General features: G+C 31.3%; 1 protein-coding gene across 7 annotated transcripts in view; it reads right to left on the reverse strand.

Annotated features, from left to right (window-relative positions):
• Positions 1 to 23,150, reverse strand: part of LOC144845292 (focal adhesion kinase 1-like) — a 32,934-nt gene extending 9,784 nt beyond the window's left edge. The window contains exons 1-17 of one of the 7 annotated variants that reach the window (XM_078702497.1): positions 23,010 to 23,150; positions 22,389 to 22,564; positions 22,114 to 22,201; positions 20,341 to 20,486; positions 19,827 to 19,881; positions 19,203 to 19,343; positions 17,918 to 17,995; positions 15,390 to 15,428; positions 13,671 to 13,775; positions 12,075 to 12,122; positions 10,215 to 10,326; positions 6,184 to 6,225; positions 2,684 to 2,720; positions 2,014 to 2,069; positions 1,560 to 1,717; positions 906 to 981; positions 449 to 552 (exon numbers count right to left, since the gene is read on the reverse strand). In XM_078702497.1, the coding sequence (XP_078558623.1) occupies positions 449 to 552; positions 906 to 981; positions 1,560 to 1,717; positions 2,014 to 2,069; positions 2,684 to 2,720; positions 6,184 to 6,225; positions 10,215 to 10,326; positions 12,075 to 12,122; positions 13,671 to 13,775; positions 15,390 to 15,428; positions 17,918 to 17,995; positions 19,203 to 19,343; positions 19,827 to 19,881; positions 20,341 to 20,486; positions 22,114 to 22,201; positions 22,389 to 22,564; positions 23,010 to 23,126 (1,578 nt within the window). In that variant the 5' untranslated portion in view covers positions 23,127 to 23,150. Of the gene's footprint in view, positions 1 to 448; positions 553 to 905; positions 982 to 1,559; positions 1,718 to 2,013; positions 2,070 to 2,683; positions 2,721 to 6,183; positions 6,226 to 9,390; positions 9,433 to 10,214; positions 10,327 to 12,074; positions 12,123 to 13,670; positions 13,776 to 15,389; positions 15,429 to 17,917; positions 17,996 to 19,202; positions 19,344 to 19,826; positions 19,882 to 20,340; positions 20,487 to 22,113; positions 22,202 to 22,388; positions 22,565 to 23,009 lie in introns of all 7 variants that reach the window. The other 6 variants (XM_078702496.1, XM_078702499.1, XM_078702498.1 and 3 more) reach the window with 6 other exon arrangements.
• Positions 23,151 to 23,855: the final 705 nt, after the last annotated feature.

The following is a 23,855-nucleotide window of genomic DNA, read 5'->3' on the forward strand; positions in this document are numbered from 1 at the left end:
GCAGAAACCAGCATGCCCAACGAAGATCTTGCTGTAGTAATAGCAGACACACATTTATGGAAAAACCTAGTTGTATAAATTTGGGTATGTCCTGGATTAAGTGAGTAGCCAGAAGCCTCATTTAACATAGTGGACATGCACCCTATGACTCACTTCTTTTCCCTGGCACCTCATTAACCACCGCATGAGGTTTCCCAAAAAAAAGTCAATGAGGATGTGGTACCATTAATTATGCATCATCTCAAATACTTAAGTAAAGTTGAGTAGTATCTATATAAGCTTATTAGCAGAATAGAACAAATGTTTTCTCCTATCTCAAACACTTCTGCCTTCATCATTTGCCTTCAGAACTATACTTGCACTCATAAACTTAAATGAGAACAGCAGGCTGGTTAAAATTGTTGACAGTGATTGATAAAAAGATGAATAATGAAATAATGATAAGTACCTGACCAAGAGGTGCAAGCTCCATGACAATCATATTAGGTTGAAAGTCTGTACAGATACCTATCAACTTTACTATATGTGGATGGTCAAATTGCTGCATTATATCTAAAACAAATAAATACATATTATGAATTTCAACAAATATCTCTCTTTCACCATATCCTCTATACTATCTTTAGATCTGCAAGACGTTTGACTTGATTGTAGAGTTGCCACACAAGGTTGGAGAGGGTTCCTTGCAAGTTTGAATAAGCAATATTGAATAATTAAATAAATTACCCTACTCACTCTAACTCCATTCATTCAGACTGTACAACTTCCCTTTTACTAATTTAGCAGAAAACTACACAAATTATAAATGCACCCATGTTGTTTTTTCTATATTGTTTTCCATCAAGGTATGAGTTGCAAAATGTGTAAATGTCATACAAATAGCAGGAAATATCATCTGTACTTACAGGCTTCTTCTAAGAATTTTTCACCAAAGCTTTCTGTCTTGCAAGTTTTGACAGCAACTGGTATTTCTTCTCCATTCTAATGGAAAAAATGAACAATTCATTAATTTTGTGTTAGAAGATACTACGGTATACTGTACATATTCCACACACGAACACAGGACGTATCTTACACAAGTGTCACACATGTTCTCCCCAGGGAAAGGGTAACTATTGGTTTACAATGTCTTATTATAACATATAAACCGTTGCTGAAACAATGATAATAACACCACATAAAACCCACACCCTACCCAAACCCTGTGCCCCATTTTATGACAATGGTAAAGCTGAATGTGCATCGAAAACAATCTTTTTAAAAACGTGGCTGCTACTACAAGACTTTTCGTAATGTGTTATTATCAACGTTTTTGTTGCAAAGGTTTATATTTATTAGTTATTTATTACTATTAATAGGACACAATGTAAGGGCGTAAGCCGCAACGTAAGTGAATTGACCAATCACAAACGGCACATAATCCATTCATTTTGATTTGTCAACTTGCTTGCTTGCAGCTTACAACTTTGTGCTGTGTCCGAGTGGTAATGTATGGTATGTGGTGTTTCAGTCTTTTGGTAGCACATTTAACTAATAGGATACCAATTAAAAAATTGCACCTTATCATGATAGATTCCTTTGTTGACATCTCCAAATTGACCCTCTCCTATAACAGCATCAATTGTGATGTCGCCCCTCAAGAGTTCGTAATCTTTGGTAGCTGGAAGTGCATAATCATCATCATTATCAACAATTTCTGCATAATCATCCATGGATCCTGGGGGAAAAAAACAAATATTTTTACAGCAAATCAATAACTGAAATATATCCGATTATCGGAATCTTTCAATCGATCAATGAATGAACCAAAGTTCAGGATTTCCTGGAAACGTCAAGTAATATAAATACGGGTCAGTCATGCATGTTAGAACATCACGTAATAGATTAAAAATATTAGTTAAATAATAGTGAACTATGGAAGAGAAAAGGGTTGTACAATTGAAAGAAACATTTCATATTAGGGAAATTTCTCACTAAAGTAATTCATAATTTAAATCTTATTAAATTATTTACCTGAAATTGACTTCTTCTTCAATCCAATTCGACCAGCATGCTCCTGTGACTTGGCACTGATAAAAAATAAATAATTTAAATAATTGTAACAATTTGTTAAAATAACTATTGAAACAAATATATTATATATTTCTCCACCAGAAAGTACACAGTGAAAGTATGGTGTACCATACAGAAGACTAAAAGTGGGGGACTATGAAACGGTGAAGTAAAACTTTTTAGAAGATGTAGTTTACAAAATGCTATCGTTTCTGTTTGAAAGTTTTGAATTGAAAATGTACAATAATTGGTAAAGAACAGAAAATGTACAGCAGGAGTGTAGATAAATTGTATTTTGAAAAATGATTGGCAATGAATTAAATATATTTTGTTAATACATTTCAATACACTCTTTTTTTAATACATTATGCAGTAATAAGCTCAGACTTGCTATAGGCTTAGGAGTAGTGGTGTGTGATCTAACTGACTGACAATAAGAGGAACCCATGTTGGATTCTATTGGAGTTACTTTAATTATTAAGATCATGGAGTTATTACTCCATGATAAGATTAACTATACTAAACACTATCCATAAATTATGGGTTGGTTAGGGTTGGATTTAAAACTTTAATTACTTGGGTTAGAACAGAGGTGTACCAAATTAAATGTATTTAAAATGAGATAAACTACCTGTCCACTGGTATTGAAGGCAGCTCTCTATCTCCCTCTGAAAAAGTAAACAAAAATATTCTAAGAATCAACACAGAAATAAAAAATTAATTAATAAAAAATCTTTTAAATCTTTTTCTCAATCGGATTTCCATTGATAATTTTTGTAAAAAAGAATAAATTAGTACTGCACATATTTTAAAATTAAAAGTAGAGCATAATCTATGTAACAATTCATGTAGAGGTTTGAAATAAACAAATGTAGGAAACTATTTTGCAAATTGTGAACAATGATTATAACTACAGGTCTACCTCCAAATTAAAGACCAAATTGGTTGCAGTCATTACATGATGATGACCATATAAAATGAAAAAGAAATAAAATATAAAACGAAACAAGAAGCAAGAAATCAATAATAATAATCAAAACAATCCAACATTTGTGATGAAAAATGTCATAAAAAACTTCAAACTAATAAAAACAAATATATGAAAATGCTACTAATCAAACATGTTTGTGATGAATATATCAATAACAAAATAATAAATATCAACCACATTCTAATAAATGAACATTTGTGACAAATAATCAATTAAAAAAAACCCCCCAAAATGAAAACCTCAATTTCAATAATCTTTGTCATGACTATATTAAAAAAAAAAAGGTTATGAACTAAAAAAACCAAAGAAATAATTTAGCATGATGACGACATTGTAGTTAAGTTACATAGGTGGGACTCAAACTCATAATCTCCAATCAACCAAGTTTGCGACCCAGTATAATGGACAGCTTGTGTGGACCCCCATAACTTGGTGAGCAGGAAAATGAATAAAGCAAAAAGTGAATTTTTCCGACATAAATACTCCGTGCATAAAATATCATGACACTGCAATATCAAGATTTACAAACTGTATAGAATTAAAATCCTTTTTATTTGGTTTGTGGGTTTTGAGGTAAGTGATACAATGTTGATATCTATCTTACATATAACAATGCCTTTTATTCACAGTAGTTTCAATAACATACACAATTGTGCCAATAGGTAAGTATTGTTTTCCTCAAACCATTTCACCTTTTTTCATAGTGACAATTACACATTTCCTTTGACATGGAGTGCAAAATTCAACAACAAAATCTACCATTATTCATGAAGGATTTTTATATCCTGAATCACTATTTTGTATTCACATTTTTACTGGTTATTACATTTGAACTATGATTAATTTGTAGTAGTATTGTTTTCCTCAAACCATTTCACCTTTTTTCATAGTGACAATTACACATTTCCTTTGACATGGAGTTAAAATTCAACAACAAAATCTACCATTATTCATGAAGGATTTTTATATCCTGAATCACTATTTTGTATTCACATTTTTACTGGTTATTACATTTGAACTATGATTAATTTGTAGTAAATTAATTTAATGGAATTTGTATACAAATTGTTTGATATTTTATGCATATAGTTTCTTTTAAACACTTCATTTCTGTGAAAGATAAATTTGTATTTTATTTATTTATTTATTAAGGTATAAAAAACATCAAATTCCAACCAGCAGCAAGAGCTGAAAAGGTTGGATTACAATCATAAACTGAGAAGTAAAATACATCATAGTAGATCTAAACTAAACATTATACATAAAGGATTCGTGCTAAGTGCGGAATAGTAGACCGCCTATATCTTTCAGTACGACATCTGCAAGAATCCAACTTTACTTATATGTTAAGGATATAAACACCCTTTCATACTCAAGTTAGCCATAATGTTAATTAAAAAATATATTGCCTCACTGAAAACATTTGTTGTTGTTGATGCGATTTCATTTCATTGACAAAATGACTCATTCAAAGTTTGATTTTGTTATGTTTGATTATTAGTTATGGTCACAAAATCTGTGCAGTAGGGAGCACAGGTATTGGTAAATAACCGGTATAAAGGTTACCAATAAGTAGATGTTTCAATGAAAAATGACATCACAGGAATTATGATTCACGACATGACAACATTCTTATAGTTACTTTTTTTATGAAGTTAATCTTTTGTATTCATATTTTATGTAATTGAAAACAATTGTTGTTATGTTTAAAGTTTGTCATGTGGCAAACTGTGTGACTTAATATGGAAAATATCAAAACAGAAAACAAACAAATTTGTAAGAAAAACATTGTAGAAAAAAACCAATGTACTACTCTTATCTAAGACATTAGGTAAAAGCCTAAATAAATACATTTTTCGAGCATTATCAAATTACCACCATATTTGAGCTAAATGTGGTGAGGAGTAGACTTATAAATAAACAATTTAAAGCAATTGTTAAAAGTACACTGTACAGTAATACACTAAAACCACACTTAACAATGTCAAAGCATGGTTTTGATATCAACAGAAAACTTATGAAACAATGCAGGAAAGAAAGTTGCTCGGCCACCATTATAAAAATAATAAAATATCAGACAATGCTGGTAAATAAAATTAAAGGGTAATTTATGGTGTTATCTGAAAATTAGACAAAATGACATTCATTGCAAAAACATTCTACATATGGGTGTCACTGCCACAAAGGGTAAACTTAGCAAAAGGAGAAGCTTATTAAATTATGTTTTACATTATATTATATAGGTAATTAATTATAATTCCATATTTTGTTTACATTAATTGTAAATATAATTTTATTTGTTAATAAACATATTAATCACCAAGATTTACTCACCAAGATTCTCATGATGACATCACCTTCTTATTGACCTTTTACTGACAAGTTTTATTTTGACAAATGACATTGGATTAAACACCAATACAATGTCACTGACATTGCCTATTCTCCTTTTCACAATTCATATGCAGGCAACAGTTCAAAGCAAAGGCTAGTTGTCATATTTAAAATAAGGTCATTGCAAATACGGCACTTAAAATATAGCAAAATTTGGTAAGTTTTTCAGGTTAATACTAAATTTTTTAGGCAAATATCAACAGAACATGCCTATAGATTTTCAGGAAAAAAATTGATGTCGCCATTGTCACTCTTGACACTTGGCCAATAAATCTGTTTAGATCACTTAACTTATTCCTTGTCTTTTTCAAGAATTGGTCTTGGTATTTACTATATATTTGTTTATTCTCAATTTCTGGATGGCAGAATGTTAAAAATGATTCTCGAGATGATCAATAGTCTTGTAGATGGTGATGCTAAATAGGAAAATCTATGCCTAAAACAGTATGAAATAATGTGGTAACAACATTGTTATCAGTAAGCATGTGATTGGAGAATATAGCCACACTTAAATAATCCATGATTTAACAAAGACTAGATGGTAACTCTTACTCTGAAGCTAGATGTGCATAGCTCACTCATAACATTAACACCAAAATCACAAAAGCAATACACAGTGCAAATATTAAAATCATGAATCACTACAATGATAATAATTCAAATAAATGTATGACCAAGGTGATAAAATAACAACGATTAAAACAACAATGAAGTGGAAATGCTGATGTACTATATGCTAAACTTACTTGGATAGCTGTACTCTGATATTGTACGTACATAACCTAAACCTGTTGATATAGCATTAAAACAATTCTTTTTATAAATGAAAATTGTAAATAAATAAGAATCAGTCAATATAAATATTGTGAAAGATATTGACAAGTTACTTTTGAGTAAATAATAATAATAATAATATCCTAGATTTATAAAGCGCATAATGTTGTGAAACTTCTAAGCAATGTACATACAAACGGGAAAAAAATTAAGCCATATCGAAGTATGGGGATATCCTTCATCGCTAACCAAGGTTCTGTCTAAATTGAACCCTGTGAAGAACCAGTCATGTCCCGGTCACACACAAAACACAACTGTTGACCCTTTTAAATGCTGCACAGCTTCTAACGTACAGGGACCCATAGAACAAGGCGAATTGTAGGACCAATAATCGCTTAATAATAAACTCAAATTGAAGCTTGGTTACCACTAGGGTGCAACGTATAAAGCTTTACATATTGTGCATACAGCTCAGGGAAAACAGTGACATATAAAAACTTGCAAGCTAGGAGGTTTGTGGGGTTCAAATTAACCACCCTTTTCCTGAAGTACCTTTTAAAAATTAGAAACTAGCTAGCGGTTTGAATGCTAGTATTAAAATAGGCATAGTTGGTACACAAATCACAAAAACAATGGAGGTTAATATCCCCATTCTTCCAGTCCATAGTGCATGTTTATGTTCGCATTTTGAACCCCCTGTAACAATCCTGGTAACAACCTTGACTTTTACCTCTTTTCTATGTACTATAATACATTTTTACCATGAACACAACTTAAGTGCATAGGTTTCATCACGGAGAAGACATACATTTATTGGTACTCTAAAAGTATTTTTATTAAACTGAATATGGTTTTCCTGTCTATGATTATTCTATACGTCTACCATAAATACCTAACAACTACCGAATACAGAAAAGGTTTTTAGTGTATAAACAAATACAGTATGTATGATACAAGAAACACAGACATAAAAAGAGGTAACTATTCCATCCACATGGTTGACGTTTTTAGTTAACTGTTAATTAACAATAAAAATGCCAAATAAATTGCAATAGCAATAATCTAAAATAACTTACTAAACATAAGGTAATCTTTCTCATACAAATAACCGCATCGTTTGGTCAAATAGTCAAAGTTACGGAACCACCAGAACATATTTCCAAACTTTAGTTAACAGTTAGCGAACAAGGTACAATGTTTTGATAGCTGCCTAACAATGGCTAATGCATAGAATTCTAATAATTATAAAGCAATGACACCTGCAATGGTACATCCTCCATACGTGGTTTATTGCTCTACCAGTTTCCTTTCCCACGCAACAAATATTATACATAGACATTTTTTTGTTTTTGTCTTGGTATAAATAAAATAAAAATGTCAATATTGTTTTTGAAAATTGCTGACATTCTTGGAAATGCAGGAACTGATTGAATTTAAATAATGTATGATTTTTATTATATACGGTATAGACAAATTTGTTTTGGAAGTATTACTTTTTGTAAATTAAACTTGAACTAATCAATAAATCCAAAATATTTGCTTGTCAGTTGAGTTGCTTATTTGCTACTTTGACAAGGTTTGCTAGTGGATAGAAAGCAAATGTCTAGCTCTGCATGGATAATAAAAGCGGGCGGTTGAATACTTGGATGAAATAAGAAAGAAAACATTTTTTTTTTTTTTTTTGGAAATTGCTATATACTACAAAACTTTTGTATTTCCCAATACTTTATAGGGAAATTATTTCACACAATCATTGTCTATTACTATACATCTATATTGAATATTCAACTTAGAAATGCACCAAATCGGAATCAGTTGTACCAACTGCAACATATGATATCACCTGTCACTTGCCGAGCAAAACTTTGGAGTTTACACACACCAGGGCATACACTATACAAAACACCAGTGCTGACGACCTGGTGTGGTAAACTCTGGTGTTTGCGAAAGGTGTATATTGTAGTGTGTTGTGTTGTCGAAAAGGTTGCATGTTACAAGCAGTTGTCCATGCCAAGTGAACTAGTACTTAGTAATTTACTTCAAATAAATACTTTTCGAAGTAAAGATTTTCAACAAAAAGTATTATTTTACGATACTAATCTGACATTTTATGAAACTTTTCCATCATCTACACTTTTAAAATACTATTGTATCCTGGCCTAGGTAATCAAAATGAATGTGTCTCAATGTATCAGAAAGAAACATGGTCGTTAGTGGTCAGAAATTATAGTATTTTGTCGCTACCGATGCACATCTAAATGGGGAGAACCAAAGAAAAACATTACATACTTACTTGAATATTATATCACAATTAATGTTAGTTATTAGCTATAGTATGATCGCAAATTGATATTCATTGTGAAGAAACTATCTCTTTGAAGTTACCCTGAATATCTGCTACAAGATTGAGCTACAGCATAGAAAAGGTGCTATACTATTTGACCACATCTAATGCACTGCTACAAACTACAATAATTGTACAGGACAATGTCTAGCACTTTCACTGCCCACTACTAAGACAGGAAAAAATACAGATCAAGTGTGGTTGGTATATTAAGGAAGTGAAATTTGGTAGTTTAAGATTACATCAAAGATGCTTGTTGGGTTAGCCATTCTGACATCAAGTAAATTCTGAAAATGCCAAGATTTTTGGTTGATAACTGGTTATAATGATAGAAAATGATCTTCTGTAGTTTAATTAAATAGCATTAATAGCATTAATAATTACCAATAGAAATAAAATCAAACAAATCTATAAAAAAGAAATTGTATTGTATTCCAACTTTAATAGTCAATGGTACATTTACAAAAATGATTTCTAAATATAAATCACATGATACAACCCAACCAAGTTATTACATCTAACCTTTTAAATGCTGACTCAAATTAGAACTTAAAATTTGGAATAATTAATACATGCAAAAGTACTGTATATGTCAACCACCCAAACTTGACCAACTTCAATGAGCTTACACTTATACAGTCAGTATGATAGTGAAAACAATTTAGGAAGAAAAAGATTAGTACAAGAAATATGTTTGTTTAAAGATTAGTACAAATTCAACAACACCAAAAAAGCGAAAAAAAGTTCAAAATTTGAATTGGTATGAATTCTAATATTACATGCAAGAAAGAAAAAGATGGTAATTTTAAAAATAGAACTGGTTATAGTTACTTACTAGCATGCCTGGTATTATGGGATATCCTCCTGGCTGGTGGCACTGTTTAGCCAATAGACAACAGTTTGATTACAATACATGAACACAATATCATGCAGAACACAGCAAGAACCATGTGATTGGGGGAAATCATTTATAAAGGAACTCAATGTATAATGTATAAATGGACATATATTCTATGTTCAAACCATGGAAGAAAATGGTTAAAAAGGAACATTTTATAAACACAGTTCTACTGGACAAGCTGCATGAATTGTAGCCAGAATGTGGATTAGACTTTTCTTGGTAAATATGCTGGCAATTCAGCCAATTCGACCAAATTGAGTCGATTGCGATTGGCTTAATAACCTAATGTAACAGACTAGGCTCTTGCAGCAGGAAAGAAGAGTACACATTTACAACATGCCAAAATAAAACAGTATTCTACTTGACAATGCACAACCATACATCTTTCAAACATGCACAACCATACATCTCTCAAACATGCACAACCATGTTTGTTATTATTTATTTATACTGGGCGACCCCTTCAGTCCCAGACTGGGCTCCCAGAGGGCCCAGTTATGATCAGTGGCTGTGATGTACTAGTCCACCGGGGTAACCCCCCACTTGTCTCGAAAGATGCACTACAGTAGGTTCTTTAAAGTGCACATGAGCTAGATATGTACACTGGACCTATGGTTTATAGTCCTTATCCGAAAAGACTTGTTCTGCCAAAAGGCTGCGTAAGAGGAAGGTCAGACAGGATAATAAACAGGGGCTAGGCACATAATTACTGTACTTAAATAATTATATATTTTAAATAAAACAATGGATATACACACCTTGGGGCTTAACAACAGATTCATCATTTTGGGTGAAGAGACGACAATATCCATCAATCAAGTCTGCCATGTCTTCAGCTATGCTTGTAGATGGTGTTGTAATGTATACCGCCTGAAATTAAAATAAACATTTTTAAATTTACGCACTAATGTAAACCTAAAATGTGCTAATTCTTAATGACTACATTGTGATGGGTTAGTATAAACAACATGGATGTTGGATGTTGAAAAACATTTTGAAGAAAAAACAATTATCAATGTTCCAATATACATATTTTAATAATACTTCATACTCAGTTAAGGAATTTTTGATTAGGCCCTCTATTAACCCATGTACACATCGGAATGATCCTCTACTCTTTTTGAATAATGTACCAAGTAAATTATTGTACACATTGTACATACAGTGATCCAAAGGTTTTATGTCCTATTCAATAGAAAAGACAAATGTGTAAAGGATTTTGTCTACTGTAGGGAATGATACAAGAAATATGACAAAAACAGATCTCGAACCCTTGCATTTAACATGCTAGGCCGATTTCCTTACCATTAGGCCATATTATTCTCATACTGGTTTACAAGAAAATAATAGAAAACAAACATTGTAACTATAATTATAATTTTGTACATTAAACAAAGATTCTTTAAAAAAAAGATAACATCACTTCTCATATCAACATATGAATATGAATGATACATGAAATACACTGGATAAGGGTATTTAAAAATAAAATTATTTCATTCAATATCAAGTAGTACATCTGAAGTTATGGCATTCATTTGAAAGAAATAAAAACAAGAATAATTAAATATACAGTAATATATATAGGAAAGAAACTTTATTACAGTAAAGGAAAAATAGAACAAGATACTGTAATTTAAATTAAAATTCAGATTCATTAGATACAGTAGTGTACATTAAATAACATTGCTTTATTAATTAATCAGACGATTGAAAGAGCTTTAATAAAAAATAAAAACAAAACAGATGAAAAACATTAAACATCATAAAATATATCATTACGACCTAAACAGATATTTAAATTAAACAAAAGCATTAAAACTTGTTATGAGCAAGCAAGCAGATGATAATGAGTTTAACAAAATGTGAAACTTATCACCATAAAATGAGACATGATGTGGTCAAATATGTATTCACCACAACATGGTGAATTTTGTACAAAACTAAACTTTGAGGCCGGTTCACACCTTAGTGGATTGTTTGTTATCCAGATTGGAAGCCAACTATTATTATGCCTAAACGATCACAGTCTGGAAAGGGCAAACGGTTATTCAAATTAGAAACGAGCCAACGGTTAGTCATTTTTTAAATGTTTCTTTAATAATAATAGTCAACCAACACCTAGTATTTTGATGCCAAATATTGGTTTCAGCAGCTTGATTTTTAGGATTCTTTGATTTTTGGTAAAATATTTATGTGGATGATCGTTAACCATTGCGTGTATGAACATAGCATTAATGTTTTAATTATTTGATTGATTTTATAATAATGAAGCATTGTAATTGTTTCACATTCTGGTGAAATTACAGAAAATAAAATATTACAAAATCTCACAATATGTCTCATTCTGTGGTTCTTAAATATAGTAAACAAGTTTAAAAGGAATAAAGTTATCACTAAATTAATTAAGATGCAAAATCAACCAAAATGATTATATAATAAATCTGTCAGTGTTCAGCTTTAAAACCAGGTAGGAAGTACAGATGTGAAATCATAACAGGTATAAAATGGTATCATTCAACCAACACCATGGTGTTTACACCAAACTCATTAGCATTGGTATGATGGTTCAACAACTACAGTCTTCTTTCTATATTTTGTTTACACTTTATACTTACATGAAAATCTATTGTTTCGTTTCCTGCAAAATTGTCTGGGGAGGGAAACTACAGGAGAGAAAACACCATGACTAGAGAGGTCAGTTATTATTAATATTTATTTTTACACTGTAGGCAAGACTACCCTATTACAAATTCAGCAGTTTATTACTATAGATTTTTTTGACAGTTTTAATTCAACTAATTTTTTTTATGTTTCATTCATTGAAAAAGAATACATAAAATAAACACAGTTCTAGAATGTATCTCAAAGAAAACATTGTGAGTGAACAATGCAAGTTTGCATCAATCTATCAACATCTACAAGGCTTGTTTACAAAGTTTCCATTTAAAAAGTAAAGTGCTTAAAGTAGAAATAATAAACAGACAAAAAAACATGTGTATTGTGACAGGTTTCAGCTATATTGGGTACATTTCTGTTCAATTATTATGTGTGATAAAGAACACAAAAAACAGAAAAAAAAAAAAATAATGAACATTTTATAATCGCATTTTCCAGTTTTGTATCGGCCGCACATGCAGTGAGTGGCATGGCAATTACTAGACCATTGCCACCTAAATTCCATGCAATACCGATAGTGAGAGAGTGATGGAATGAACATATATTCATACTCTAATTGGCTATTTTTAATTAGATTAGGTTAGATTAGGTGAAATATTGACATGCTGTAGATACATGCATGTTATAGGTTAGTACAGGGAACATTGTTGGTAGTTTACGGGACAAAACTACCTTTTGCATGCTACATGTTCGTATTGTACAAATAGGAGAGGAAAAGGTCAATATAAAAGTTGAGTTGTGACAAGGCTTATATCTTGAAAGAAATTTTTGTAAGCAAGCCATTGTTTGGATTGTCATAAAATCGAAAGCTCCACAGAAGCTACAAAAGGCTCTATTAGTATAGTTATTACAATTCAACAACAAGTATCAAGTTTACTAAAAGTAATAATTTCGCCAGTGTAGTACAGTAGCAACAAGCTATACAAAACTACATTATTACTACAAATTATAACAATGTATAGAAACAAAAACTATGGTTATAGACATAAAATTCAGTTTAACTTTTAAATTAAAATTTTAAATTCATAAAACAGTTACCATAACACTTAACAGGTATATATTTTTCCATTAATCATACAGCCAGTTCCTTATGTCAAACTTAAAAGTACTTTTACTTAAACATACTACAATTGTATCATTATTACCTGTGCACTATGTTACACACAAGTTAACTCAAAATAGTCAGCTATTATTGAAAACTATTCTTAAACATATACTATCATTTTTTATTGGTTATTCATTGATTCATTCAATGTTCTATTTCAGAATCTCTGGTCCACAGAAAGTAAAATTACTTATAAATTAACAATAGACAAATTGTAGATAAAAAATTACGAGTTTTTCACTGTAATACCAGGTAAGGGTGAATCCTCTAGTAATAGGCCTACAGTATAATTGATTTATTGTCAATGTGAATACCGCCCTCTATTTCTAAGGTTAAATAGGTTTCTATGGTTTGAAATCTTCCCTATATAGTGAAAATGTTTCCCAGCCTTTAAATATGATACATTAAACATTAATACTTTCATACTAACCTCATTTGCACCTGTAATCTTCAGCTGTAGTAAGCCCTTCTTATCTTTATCCTTAGTCAAACTCTGCACGGACAACACCTGACTAAAATCTGCCATTTTCGTTGGCTGCAAAAACAAATTAAAATGAATACATTATTCAAAATCAAATTGCATATTTATCAAGACACCAAACTGTAATGTGTTTAACATGCCAAATGCAGAAATGTGTAGTACTGTATATGACACAACCATATGGCGTGTCACAAATCCAGCTAATCAGATACGCCTAGTGGTTCCTCACCTCCGAAACAAATTATCTTGATGGTAATTCAGTGTTAGTAGCATACACATTTAACCAACAATTATCATTATTCTCTAACCATAACAACAAAGAAAAACAAATAAAGTGTATGCATAGTAAAGAGGCATATTCATCTACAGTACAGCTAGCTTGTACTTTTGATCAAGCCTGAAAAGATAGTTAATGGAGTACAGTACAAACCCAACCAACCCAGAAATATATTCAATTTTGTATTAGAAATTAGTACTCTCATTATAGAAATTCACGATTTTTCTAAGCCTAGATATGTCAATTTGTATTTTTATTCAGTTATCCTTTGACAATACAGAGTTTTCAAAGCACCCACTTTGTTTATCGATCGGACATGTGGATTTAGGCCTGAGACAGATCCAAGGCAGCCCCTGTCATGATCAGCACACTAATTTCTTTATCATGCCTGAAGAATGAGGCGATTACTGTACACTAAAGCACAATGCAATGCAATGCTTCCCTGGGCACAGACACATTTTCAACCCATGCCTTTTCACATGCTGCAACTCACGTTCATTATCATTACACCATTGTTCTCTCGAGTCTTAACCTTATTGTAAAGACTTGCAGTAACATTGGTGGTCATAACAAAAAAGTGTGTGTGTTTGCCAAAATGTTTGTAGGGAGTGAAAAGATGGCTGTGTTTTAAAGTGCAAAATATACTGTGTATATTGTATTAAACTATTATCGAAATGGTATATTATTATCATTTTAAGGATATGCAGCAAAAACTTGCTAAAAAATGACTAAAAATACATTTTTAGTAAATTAAAATCATGTTGCTGACCTATTTCAGTTGGCATGCATTAACCGATACTGTATTAAAAACTTTGATCATACAGTTCCTAATACCATACTGTTAGTCCATTCTATCAATATCAGTCCTTTAGTTTATGCTTTTAAAATAAAGTATGCTTTGAATTTTTATAAAATTGGGCCAGAACAAAATAAATTTTGCTTGTTTTATGAAATGCCATGGGACAACTCAGCTATAAAAAGTCTGTCATTATCCACATGCGTTTCGGAGAGTTAGCAGAATAACTTTATGACTTGAAAGCTGTATTATCAAGTGGTACTTAGTGAAAATGAAAGCACACTGTTATCAATCCAAGTTAAACTTCTAGTCATCTTGAACTTTTGTTTAAAAACAATTTTTGTTAGTTTTCTTCAATCAAGTGCATTCTCCAAGAGATACTTGCCAGCTTTAAAATTAAAAAAACAAGATTATACCTTACTTTCTAAGCTGATAAATCTTGGTGATAACTACAAACTGTTATTTAAATCAATCTGAATATAATTCACCACACAAAAAAAAATAAATGTTAGAGATTTGCCAAACTGAATAAAGTGTAATTTATCCAAAAACACACAAGTAATTTGATAAGAAAAATGTTAAAGTCATACTCTACCTTGAAAGACGGGCTTCTAAAATGGCAGTTATTGGAACTCTGGGAATTATAACAAATTTTCGGTAATTGGAGAGCACACACACACATTTTATGCAGCATATGCAATTCTCCCATTCAAACATCCAAATTATGGAAGACATATTTTATAGGTCTACCCCATGACTAATGTTCATCTTAATCTTTTATAGCTCACGCATGTATTTTTAATGCTTTTATATAAACTTTAAGTCATCGTTAGTGCAATATAATAATAAATCATATAATATAATTAAATAATAATAATTTTTATATAATTTTAACAATTTTTAGCCTCTTAACTTTTTGTGTGTGTTTTTGTAAATTGTATTTTATATTTTTGTATTTTGCCAGTTTTCAAATCACATTTCTGTTTTTTAAATGGACAATAAAGTAAAGTATATATGACTATGACTATGACTAATCATGGTAAATAAGTCTTTAAAACAATACGATTACAGAGTTTAAATTGTTCAGTTTCCATTTGAGGTTTGAGTGGGAAGCAGTACACAGAAAAGTAACAGCGCCCTCATTGTCTATGGAATGAGATTGTAGTGTAGCAACAGTAAAGTTTAAAATACAAAACATTATTAAAAAAACACATGACAAACCAAACCAATACTCTCTCCATTGATAATTCACTGTCAACTAAAATATAACTGAATCACGTACAAAATAAGTTAACACAAACAATGTTAGAATTAGGTATATAAAACAGATTTTCTTAAAAACAAACATCCATATAAAAATGAATACAGTAACTTAATACATATGAAAAAATAGAAAAACATTTTAAACATGTTTGTAAACGTTTATACTGTAGAACTAACTAAACAACAGACCAACTAGACATGGTACAATTAAAATAGCAGAAACTGTCTGCTGTCCACTGTCAGTCAAATAAAGCATACTGAACGTCCAAGACTAGCATTGTGATAACTTTGCCGACTATTCAAATTCAAGCATTTGGTGTAGTTGCATAAGCTATCAGAATGCTAATTGGATTGTACATATAACACTTAACTGCAGCATAGTGTTTGTTAAAAAAGATTATTGAAAACATGGCAAATTCAAAGAGTCACCAGCTAACAATACATACAATCCATAGACACAATCATAGACCTTTTTTAAAACAAACTAGAAAGCGTATCGTTGTAAATTCGCTGTTGCCTAGTTGACGCTCTAGTTTATTCTTTACTCACAAGACAACCTGTTGGTGCAATGCTAGCATTTTTCACCATTTTGTTGAGTAATATATTCCTCAGTTCCACTGACTTCCTATGTTCATTATGTTGCTGCATGTGGCAAACCAAATGTTTTAAATAATACATTAAAGTAATCACTTATGAATTGAAATATTTTGAATTTTGAATTGAAATATATTATTTATAATGGGCGACCTCTTCAGTCAAAGACTGGTCTCCCAGAGGGCCCAGTTATGATCAGTGGCTGTGATGTACTAATACACCGGGGTAACCCCCTCCTCGTCTCGAAAGATGTACTAGGTTCTTTAAAGTGCACATGAGCTAGATGTGTACACTGGACCTATAGTTCCCTTATCCAAGAAGACTCGTTCTACCACCAGAACCATGGAGTGAGTGAGCCTTGAACCCCCGCCGATATTATGGCTATGTAATCTGGTTTTATTTTGCTATTATTACAAAACTTCAGATCCTCTAAATTGAAAATTCCAAATTAAAAATCAATTTATTTATTTATTTTTATTTATTTATTCAAATATCGACAAATCACAGAAAAAAACGAATTGTTTGGGATTTTCAAAATACAATAAAATCAACGAGTAAAAGTACGAATAAAAACAAACATTACAAAGTGATAATCCTTCATGAATTTTTCTGAAGTCAGAGTTTTCTAGGTCTATAAAAGTTAAAACTAAGACATCCACATTTTTTTTTAATTTATAAAATTTAAGATATCCGAGATGTCTAAATTGTAGTTATCTTGACACCAGAATAAAAGGTGATATTAAATGAAATTGAAACTATTATCACATCATCATATGATTGAAATTGATTTTTTAAATTGTTTTACGGAAATTAAAGGATTGTCTATTTAGTATCATATTCTCTTTCATTTATAACCAAGACATTTCCTGATTCTGCAACCAAAGGTATATAATGTCTGTGTAGTAATAAGAGAGCTCTAAACAGAGGAAGGAAATTAAATTCTATAAGTATTGAGGCTTGTGTATATTATAATCATTATAATAACAATGTTTTTATGACCAGTATCAAGAAACATAAGGTCAAAGCTCAAAATGGTAGAAAGATATAACATTTTCTATTTCAACTACACACAATTTTAGAAAATTTATAAATATTTATGATATTACTATTGCAACTATGCCTGGAAAGCAATAATTTCAATGGTTAAAATGCCCGTTGGAAAAGAAATATCGCGGTTTAAGAATAAGAAACTAAAAATAACAATACAATATATTTCCAATTAAAATATTAATAGTTATGGAACAATGGAAAAAACAAGAGACTTACAACATTGGCTTTGTCTGTTAAACAACTAATTCCATCATCAGGACCAATTACCAACTCTACAGATATACTCCAACCAGTCTGAAAAAGTAGTTAAAATCATGGGTGAAAACAATAAATAAATAAACTACAATTAATCATTCTGAGCTGGTTCACACTAGTGGGTTTTCATCCTGTTGGGCTAAGCTATCCATAAGTAGCCTAACCAGTCACACTCTGTGAATAGCACAACAATTAAAATTAACCCAATGTGTCCATTTTTCATGACTGTAAATGTGCTTACAAAGCTGTAGATACTGTAAAATATAATAATATTGTCAAATATATTTCTATTTTTTTACATTTTTTATTCAATAAACATGTTTATTTTGTACTGCACGGCTATATTAAAGCTTGCGACTTGGATGAAATGCAAGTAAGTGTACCGCAACCCATTGGACAAATCATTGCATTGATCATCATTGCATGTTGAATACTACAACATGATGGCAATGTCACACATTTAGAAATTCACACATATCTCTATTGAAATCTGTAACTGCTAATTAAATAAAAGAGTAAAGTCAGGATAAAATATATTATTATAAAATTATATTTCCTTATATACAATATACCCTATTATCAAATGGTTTGTTCCCTAAGATGGAAGCCAGATAAGTTTAATTCTATTCACTGGTTAGAAACCAAAGGATGCAATTGTAATAAAAGTTTGTAATACAAAATGTTTAATGTTAAAATGATGGATTAGCAGTTTCCTTAATTGATAATATGACACTCTTTATTTCAAGAATTGTATAAACATAGCATAATAAAATACAATTAGTTAATAAAGAAGATGATAACACACCACAGTATTTTGGTATCAGTTAAGGTTTCTTTACCTGCATCTATTTGAAATTTGTGTTGTTGTTGTTCACTAAAATTAAAATTGTACATTTATTTTACATTTGTCTGTATTATCAAATGTATTTAGCCTATCTCTAAAACTGGAAAAATATCACAGATTGTAATAAATAAATACAATTTTATTTTTTAAACAAGTTTTGAATTATACACATTTTAAAATGACATTCAAATCAAGGTTTTGCAATAGTTTTAGAAAAGAATTTGTCCTAGCAAAAAACATTTTCTGCTTTCTGATTGGCTATTACTCCAAAAAATGCACGGTAACCCTGACAAGATGTTAGGTACAATAAAAATTGATTTTAGAAACAAATTGAGATACAAAGTTTTGATTTATTCTATACCTTTCCAACACCATAATAACCGTAACAAAATGTGTACTTACTCCTAATGCACATTTAAATTTTTCATGGTCATATCTGTGTACTCTTGATAAGACTTCAAAGAATTTAAACACACACTGTTCTTCATTGAGGTTGGCAAACTGCTTGAAGTGTTGTAGTATTAACCGGCGCAATACTTTAGGCTAAAAACAGTTTTGAAACATGTTAAAGTTTATGGTTAATACAAGTCTCATTCACACGAGATGTTTTCAGCAACCATGTTACCAAATTCGTAGCTAGAAAAATCTGTAACCACTGTAAATACTTGAGGGGCACTACATTCCAATCACTACTTTCCCAACATTAATATAGATTTTCACTCTATGTTGGCTAGGTGAACATTTTTGCACAGCAGCATGTTTTGTGTGTTTTGAAATTGCTAAAAAGTTTGGCTCTCAATCGGCCAAACCTCTCGGAAGCAGATACTTTTCAGGACCTGAGGTTAAGTCCATTTACTAGGCAAGCAGTGTTATGGAAAGTTTCTTGGTTAATGAAAGGAATTTTTTTTTTTTCAATACGACTCCTAGCATGTTTAAGTCATAGCGACCACTGCAATTGGCAATTGTTTATTATTTTAGGGTCAAATTCCCTGATTATTGATGATAAAAAACATAATCAACTTTTACCTTTGTATTTTCAATAACAGTTTTTGGAAGAAATTTCTTCAACCCTATTTCCTTCCTAGAGAAAGAAATATTGTTCATATAAACAATTAAATAATGAGATAAACAATTAAATCCCAACATTATAATAACGAAAGTTCAAAGTGTGAATCACTAAGGATCAAGCAGTAAACATAGAATACCAAAACAAAACTTTGTTATTTTCTTTATAAATAAAAGTATAAATGGTATCTTTTTTTCAAAATTTATTTTAGATTTAAGATGTTTTATATTTCAGAACACAACATGACAGCAAGCTACCCAATGAGAATGGTGCTTTTAAATTGCACTAATTAAGTAGTAAAATTACTGTATTTGAAAGTTTATCAAAACAGGATATTTTGGGCCAGCCCATGTGTGTCCGGTATTGGGAGAGTTGGCTGTATAGTTTTACCACAAACGACCTCGAAAAAAATATGACGCATGTAAAGATTATTTTTAAAAGTAAATACATTTTCAAATACAAAGTAATACATACTCTAAATACTCAAAGTTTGCTTTTTTGTCAAGAGCATAATGCGGCATATCTTTGAAAAATCTTCTCATTTCCAGACAGCCTAGTTGTATTGGAATGTCCTGTTCTCCAATGGTCTCTGCAACTTCATTCATATAATCTTGACGAACCTAATTAAAACAAATGATGATAATGACATATTTAATCACATCTTATCTCAAAGCTTTGTATATTATTACTTAATACTAATTCAATTGTTTAAATACTGTATTAAGCATTAGTACTGGTCCACTACAGAGAGAAACCCCTAATCTTTCGAAAGATGTGCACTGAGTTAGAACTTAGAACCCATGTGTACACTGGTCCTCCAGTCTTAAGTCCTCATCCGAGAGAAGACTTGTTCTCTCAGAACTATGGTTGAGGAGAGATTTGAACGTGTCCTGATTTATGGCTACGATTTACGGTACCCAGGCTGCATTAACTGCCCGGCCACTTGATTGCAATCAGTACTTTTGGAGGTACTTCTCAAGCCTTTGATACCTCTCATACCTCTCAGATGTGGACGCCTTCCATAAGTAGACCCAGCTATTTTTGTTTAGTGTACAATTGAATTGTTTAAGTGTTTTTGTATTACAAACATGGGGTACAGGGTTCAATATCCATTCCTTTAAAACCCATTTTCCTGTTTTTAAAAAGACATGTCTTTCTTTATCTTACCAACTATGCATAGCAAATAAAAGTAGACAAAACACTAATTTTACCATTGTAATAGTTTTAAATAGAAACTAGACATAAATTCTGTCATAAAAGACAAGGACAAGGTCTGAGATAATTATTACATACAATTAATATTGACATCTTTAATTAAATTATTGTAGTGTGAATTCCCAAGCAAATCATTCAAGGTCAATTAAAGGTCATATTACACACATGACTAAACGAAAGTGTTAATAATTGAAATAAACAATTTGATCAAGATTTCAAAGTACTGTACATGTACAGTACTGTTTATCAGACTCTTCGATTAAAACCTATAATTTATAGGTCCATGATTAAATAATCAGAAACATTCTAGCCAGTCCAATGTCCTAGCCAGTCCAATGTCCTAGAAGAAAGTGGCTGTTTTTTTTAGTCAATCAAATGTTCTCAGTTAAACATGGAAGAAATAGTTTAATTAATTAACCGACATATATTTAACACAAAAAATGTGCGCAGAAAGTTGTTGTATGCCATCCCATGTACGGATCAGCAGACAGATGCGCTATTATGACAGAAATATTAACAATACTACAGTATTATACTGTATATTAAGACTTTACATTACAATTACATAGATTCATGTGGGTATGGGGAGTAAAAAGCGTATGGGGAGTAAAATAGCTGCTTTAAAGCTTAAGCAAAACAAAAGCTATGCAAAAAAAGGGGATAGAGGTTATATATGAGCTTATTATATGCTTTATTGTGCAAAATTAGCTAAAGATACAAATGCTATATTCTGCTTATTTATGCTTGTTATGCTTTAACCAATCCTGCGCCTTAGTGTTGGTTTGAGGGAGTAACATTCTAGTCGATTCTGCACTTGACAATGCACATAAATAAAAACTACAGTACGTTCCACAAGGTCAGGTTGAAATTGTATAGGAAATGTAGATTAGTTCTTCCATGGAGAATACTTCAGTGGTTTAGGCTGCTCAAAATGAAGGCTCTTTTACCTTTGTTATTTGGTTCAAATTGACTTTGTATTTTACTACACTAAATTTTCCATTTATTTTAGAATAGTATCATCACAGTACTGACCTGTTCATAAAAGAAGTTAAATGTTACTTTATCCTTCTCCAGAAGCTCATGTGTACTTCTTGGTAGATATCGCACTCTTAACATGTATCTAAAACAAACAAAAAGAATGTTTTTTGTACTTCACTTTTAATATAATTTATACATATTAAAACAATCATTGGTTTGGTTAAAATAGAAGTGGGATGTTTCAGCCCAATAATTTTGTTTCGCCCCAAAATTGGGCCAAATCGTCCCACCAAAAAAAGGCTGAACCTGTGTCTGAATTCATCACTTACCTCCATTCTAAAGTTGGATGTATATTTTCATATTTACGTCGTACCTCACCAACAGTCAATTGTTGATTTAACCAATGGCTTTCATCACTGTGGATGTGTTGCAGCCTGATTGCATAGGAACCCTCAAAGGCAAGCTTTAACTTGGACAATCTACCAACAACTGCACGTATAACACTCTAAATTTAAATCAATAACAGTAAATTTAAAATGTATTGTCCTGTCCACTGCATTACATGATAAAGTAAAGCAAATGAATGATTTGGAGTTCAAGTTTCTACTTCCTCTCACAAATCTGGCGAAAAGGGTAAGGATTTCAATCAACTATGCTGTAGCAAAAGCATCAATGATAAAGCAGGCCTTGTCTTTTGAAAATTATAGGTGTGCAACAAATTTCACTCCTCAATCACATTCAGTGGTGCTGTAGGTGTGCTGTTTGTATTTTGGTGTGTAGAAGTTTACCAAATTTAAGCGTGTTGTAAATCTCACTTCTCAAGGGCAGTTTAGGAGTGTGTTAGGTGAGTGATCGCACTCGCTCGCCTTAAAAGACAAGGCCTGATAAAGTATCAACTTGTTGTTGGTTGCAAAATGATATTAATTTCTGTGTGTAAAGGCTTTATTTACCTTAATATCAGTATGGTCTAAAACCTTCACAGAGTTAAAATTCCCATTAGGTTGGTAGACTTTGACAGTCAGTTTGTCTGCAGCTGGTTTGGTTGGAACTGCCATCTTCTTGAACATCAACTATCTAACATCTTAGAACTACTGTGCATCAAATAAAAAGAAAATACAAAATTTCACTATACAGATTACACACAAACATTGTATAATACAGTATACAAATAATGAATGTTTATGAGTGTAATGGTACAAATAATGGCATGAGGTGAATGATGAAAGGTTATATATCAACGAGCCAACGCCGAGTTGATATTGACCTTTCATCATTCAGGCTTGTTTAAGAAGAGCATAGCTGGTGAACTACTGTAGAAAAAGTCTCCACAACTTCAAAGTGGAGGTATAATACAATGGCTCGGACACTTATTTAGTTAGTAAGTAAAGCTTTAGTTCCGACTTTTGTTTGGATGCAGCACAACGATGATGATGTAAAGCACAATACCATGTCAGTTGACCAATCATAACCAACAGTTCAGAAGATCCATCGTATTGTGATTGGTCAAATTAAAATCATACAAATTGTTTGGGCTAGGCCTAGCTAGCATGAGCCAGAATTTACCCATCTAGTATAGCTGCCAACCATCATCATCTGTATGTACTACTACTAGCCTAGCATATCATCATCATCTCATCATGCATGATTTCCCACCACACACACACCACCACGACATAACGAACGAGAATCTCGCCAAAAAAACCGTTTTTTATCACAGTTCATCATCAATATTACTGAGTAGGAGTAAAATCATAGCCTTGATGACATAAATAAGTATATGAATAAACTCGACAATA

Source organism: Antedon bifida, chromosome 6, assembly GCF_963402885.1.
Source record: "Antedon bifida chromosome 6, ecAntBifi1.1, whole genome shotgun sequence".
Taxonomy (NCBI): domain Eukaryota; kingdom Metazoa; phylum Echinodermata; class Crinoidea; order Comatulida; family Antedonidae; genus Antedon; species Antedon bifida.